The 4,845-nt window shown below is 45.3% G+C and overlaps 1 protein-coding gene across 1 annotated transcript; it reads right to left on the reverse strand.

The window, feature by feature from the left end:
- Positions 1-230: 230 nt before the first annotated feature.
- On the reverse strand, positions 231-4,194 carry ANHX (anomalous homeobox; the record flags this gene model as incomplete). The annotated part of the gene is made up of 5 exons (XM_010079293.1): positions 3,946-4,194; positions 3,213-3,337; positions 2,868-2,991; positions 1,415-1,601; positions 231-308 (listed from the first exon to the last, which is right to left on the reverse strand). Coding segments are annotated over exons 1-5 (763 nt in total), but the record flags the coding sequence as incomplete, so codon positions are not given.
- Between the last annotated feature and the right edge of the window lie 651 nt (positions 4,195-4,845).

Raw genomic sequence — 4,845 nt, forward strand, 5'->3', positions numbered from 1 at the left:
GAGTTACAGTTTAAGCAAAAGAGTAGGTAAGAATGTCTGCTTCAACACCTTAAATCAACGGGTTTTCTCATTGAGCTTACTCTAGGAACAGAACTCCAGAGCTCAATATAAGCCCTGCTCCCATTTGTCATGACATCGGAAAGCCATTAAGTGAGCAAGAGTGTTTACAACAAAGCGAAAAGAAGCTTGAAAACTCTTAAAGCCAATGATTTGTGTGCAGTTTTACTAACCTTCGATACCTGGGGACCACATGGAGCCAGAGACTCCTCTGGAGCTGGAAGGGGCATGCCACATGGCCAGACGGTCATCTGGGAAGGTGAGGGACCCGCAAGAGCACAGGACAAAGTTATCCAGCTGGGGCCTGGCACCAGTACTGCTTGCTACTGCTCCGGGCTGCAGGACAGCAGAGTTGAAGCAGGCTCCTGGTTCCAGCATAGCCTCAGTGCAAAAAGCTACAGGTTGTTCAGTGTTGTGAGTGGTCAACAAAACCTTGCTTGTCCTCGCTTCATACAGCTCACTGCTCTGCATAAAGCTGTAATGACGGAGAAAATAAATCAGCCAGACATATTGCTTTCCAAAGAGGGGGAACCTCCCAGCTAAACCTTTGAATCCTGCCCTTGACAGCTGGGAGATTAACTGCTAGATGCTCTGACTGCCCGATGCTGGGCATGGACCATTCCCATCTCTGGAGTCACAACTCTTAAGTGATATTCCCTGGGAACTGACACAAAAGTCAGTTCCATGAACAAGTTTAAAGGTCACTTCTCTGAACTGTCACTGTAAAGACTCTCATACATCACCTGGATTCCAGCATCTTTAAATAAGTTCCTTCAGGAGGCTTATCCAGATCTGCAGCTGACTGCTCCCACCCTGGGTCACAGGGCATGAGGGTTATCTCCATTTGCTCAGAGCCGATGCCTACACAAGATCCATCTGAAAGGTGCAGGCCAGGCAGGTGAAGGAACACTAACAGTTACTCCAAAAAGCAATGAAACAAGTCTAATTTGCCAAATGCAGCAAGCCCCTCTTATTCCCCGTGGCTAAAGTTTGGTCAAGATTCTGTGAAGGGGCATGGAAATACTGGGTTTTACTGGAGTACTGTCCTGATCCCAGAATCTGAGGGCTAAAACCCACCGCCTCCCATGTATTTGCTTTCATTTGGTGTCCCTTGAGACAGGTATCTCTTTTCACCTGTCCTTGCACAGGCCTTATTGATGCCTGCTCCTCCTACGGAGCGACAGCCTCTAGCCAGACAATGAGGCACTCCACGGAAACAGAGTCCTCCAGCATCCACTTGATCCATCAGCATATAGATGCTGTTCTGGAGAAGGAATATCCTTCCCTTCCTGAGGGAATTTAAAATTGGTTTTCAGCCTTCTGGACCACATCGTAAGCCCATTAGGAAGAGACAAACCTGCAGTCTGTGGAGCGTAGGATCCTTTATCCCGCTGCTCCTTTGTGTGGTAAGTCAAAGCCCTCTCAGGACATGAGTTGTGGAGCTTTTTCATACGAGGGAGGCAGGATTTTTGACGTCGTCGATAATTTGCAAACCAATTATAGACCTGAGTCGGCTGCAGGTTCATGTCGCGAGCCAATCCCTCCTGCAAACCCAAGTGTAAGGAGAGATCAAGGGAAAAAGAATAAACCACATCCAAACATTCAGGCTTTTCCCTTCAGTTCCAAAAGCAGCCCAGCAAAAGAGCTTTCAAACCCAGAGACATTTGATCACTACATCTCTAAGTCCATGTGGATCCCACTGAGGAGAATGATTTATAAACTCAAAAGAGTTGCTGGAAAACACGCATTCCACCCTGCTCCCCTAGTCAATTTGTTTGCTAAAGGAAACAATATACTGCTATTTTATATCGCTATATTTAAACAAAACCCGACCAAAGCACCCTCCTCCCATAGAATTAGTTTCACATCACTAACATGACACTAACAGGATAAACACTACTAATTCATTTACCACATTAAAGAGTTTTCACAAACTGTCAGCAGTATAAACATCTGTATCACATCACAGAAAAAAATCTGCTCTATTAAACTGTTAAGTAATGAGATCACACAAGTGAGAATGTATGGGAAATTAATGCACAAGTGATCATCATATCCTGACCTTTTAGGACTTGATTATGCAACTTCTTCATGCTCTCAATTCAGATCTTTTTTTAAAAATTAAAACTTGGAAGTTGTTGCTGCTTTGTGAAAAGGGTAAAAATAAACCATCTTCACATTGCAGAACTATTCACCAGGCCATCCTTCCTCATGTGAGAAGGGTGTTGGAAAAATCGAGCACCGCAGAGGCAGACTAAAGTCTGAAGCCTTCACCTTGCAAGGTAGTAATCAACAAGGATTACTGAATTAATTCACATGTCGCTTTTATTACAAATTTGTCCCTATCCAAATAAGGTAGATGCATGGATACGTCAACATAGCCTATCATGGTTTCAGATTCTGTGAATTTAATGTGACAAGTCAATACAAAATATATTCCGGTAAGCAAAGTGCAATTTTATACAGGCTATAACTCAGTCAAGTCAGAACTATTTATCACTGTAATACAGCTCTTCTAAGTGATGGCTGCTCTGCTGCCTATGCTCAATCACTACAAAATTAGAAATGTTAGAAGCCCAGTGAGGAACTTATTTCCCCTAATCTTTTCGTCCAAAGCAAGTGAAATTACTTAGCACGAACGTGGTGATTTTTTTAAGGAAGCCTTTAGGGAAACATCAAATGTGGGGAATCCCAGTCCCACTGGGGCTTCTGAAAACAAGGATTTAGAATGAAACCAGTTATAGGCCCCTGATGGCAGAGTTCTGCTCTTCTGTGACAGGGAGACTTGTTTGCAAGTAAAATATCCCTACCCGCTGTTTCTTGTTTGGATTTGTTGTCACCTCTGCAGCAAACCTGTGCAGTTGCTGGCGTACTTCATCTGAATAGTTGCGATTTTTCAAACCTTCAGGACAAAGGGAAATAGGTGGAGGATTCCTGTACACAGGAGAAAACAGGATTAATAAAAGGACCCCAAAAGAGTCATTCACATTCATGGGAACTTTCTCACATTGCCACAAGTGGTCAAAACACCAAGAAAAAACCTAGCTCCAAGAAGCAGCTATCCTGAGGTGCAAAAACAGCCTCTGCAACTCTACCCCCTGCATCTGCTAACTACAGCAGAGAAAAAAAATTTCAGTTCCCCCATGTTGTGGTACCTCTTCCTGCAACGGAATTTCTGCAGTGGTGTCAGAAAATCTGTGTGGTGTTTCTCCATAACCCTCCGGTAGTGAACCTCATGCCAAAGTTGCACCAGCTCCTCCTTCTCTTCTGCCTTGCAGTACTAAAACAAAACAGTACTTAAGCAAACCCTTTCAGGTAGTCAGTCAAGCTTCCTACAAAAGAAGAAAACCCTTAACAACTAGAAACTTAGTCAGAGATTCCTACTAGTCTGACAAAGCTGGTAGAATTATCCAAGTACATGGCTCACTGTACCTTCTCTAATGCACACAGGGAGTTGCCTAATTCCTTCTTTTTCCCCTGGTGAGAAGGGCTACGTTAAATTAAATCTCTCACCTTGAGTGGTGCCATCCAGCCTTCCTCATATCTTCCCATCCTGGCAAGCCCTCTAAACTGAGGCATCCTGAGCCCTAAGTTCATGAAAAACTGCAAGAACAGCCACACTAGAGAACAAAAATCCTGCTTTTACAAACTACAGCCAACCCCATAATCGCCCAATTACCTTCTTGCCCTTGGCTGATAATAGTAACCGCCTGTAGCAAAGGCTTTGTCCCGTGTTTCAGGTCACCCAAGGCACACAGGTCGCCTTTCACTGTACACCAGCTGGAAACGCTCCACGTGCTGCAGTTCGGTTACCTCTGCACTAACAGCTCTACTATTTTTCTAATACCGTTTTTTTCTCCATGAAAAAAACAAAGAACACATCCCTACCTCCAGGAGTCTGCAGGCTGTGTCATGCTGCCCGTTATGGATATGAACAAACACGCAAGCTCGGACAACATGGATGTTAGTGAGAAAATACATCTTGTGTTTGCATCCCATCACGGCCCCAACCAGCTTCTCCAGACTAGAAGACGAGCTCTGGAGGTCCTGGCAAAGCTGTCCTGCCAGATTCAGCAGCTTGGCGGGTGGGGGATCCTTGTTTTTATTCCTGTTTAACATGGCCATGAACCGCTTCATCCTTATGTCCTGTTGGAAGCCTTTTCTATTGCAATGCACAAAGTTGTGGTTAGATAAAAACTCGCATCTCCTATTTTTAGCTTCTATGGTATGCTTTATTTTTTCTGCCAAAAGAAATAAATTTACTCTGCTGTTAAAAGCAGCCTGAGCACCTCAAAACTCTTAAAATAAAACTAGGCCTAAAGCAGCCCTGAAAGGCTAAAGCCACACCAGGTTTGTGGTTGAGAAAACTGGGCTCACAAAGACACATTAAACTTGCCCCGAAAGCCAGCGGCTGAAGGAGAAGGCCAAAGCAGGAGGGCTGCTGTGGGGAACCGCACACTGCGCTGGCCCCAGCCGTCCCTGCTTGGGTCTGTGTGTGCAGTTGGGGACACCGGGGCACTGCAGAGCTGCCAGCACCCCCACCGGCACCCCCAGACCCACTGCTCCCCAGCAGAACAGGTCCCCCCATATCCAAACCACAATATGAAGCTTTACATCCACTGCCCACAGGTTAAAACCACCAGAAGGTTAAGTCCAGAGACATTCAGGTGAAATTAATGAGTTTTCTTCTCCAAAAGAGCACGGGACAGGCTAGGCGCAGGCTGCAGTTACCCAAAGTGTCACCCAAATGCTGTCGGGGCTGTTTCTCGCCCATTTTCCAGGGGAAAG

The sequence above is a fragment of the Pterocles gutturalis genome, unplaced genomic scaffold (genome assembly GCF_000699245.1).
Source record: "Pterocles gutturalis isolate BGI_N339 unplaced genomic scaffold, ASM69924v1 scaffold50018, whole genome shotgun sequence".
NCBI lineage: Eukaryota > Metazoa > Chordata > Aves > Pterocliformes > Pteroclidae > Pterocles > Pterocles gutturalis.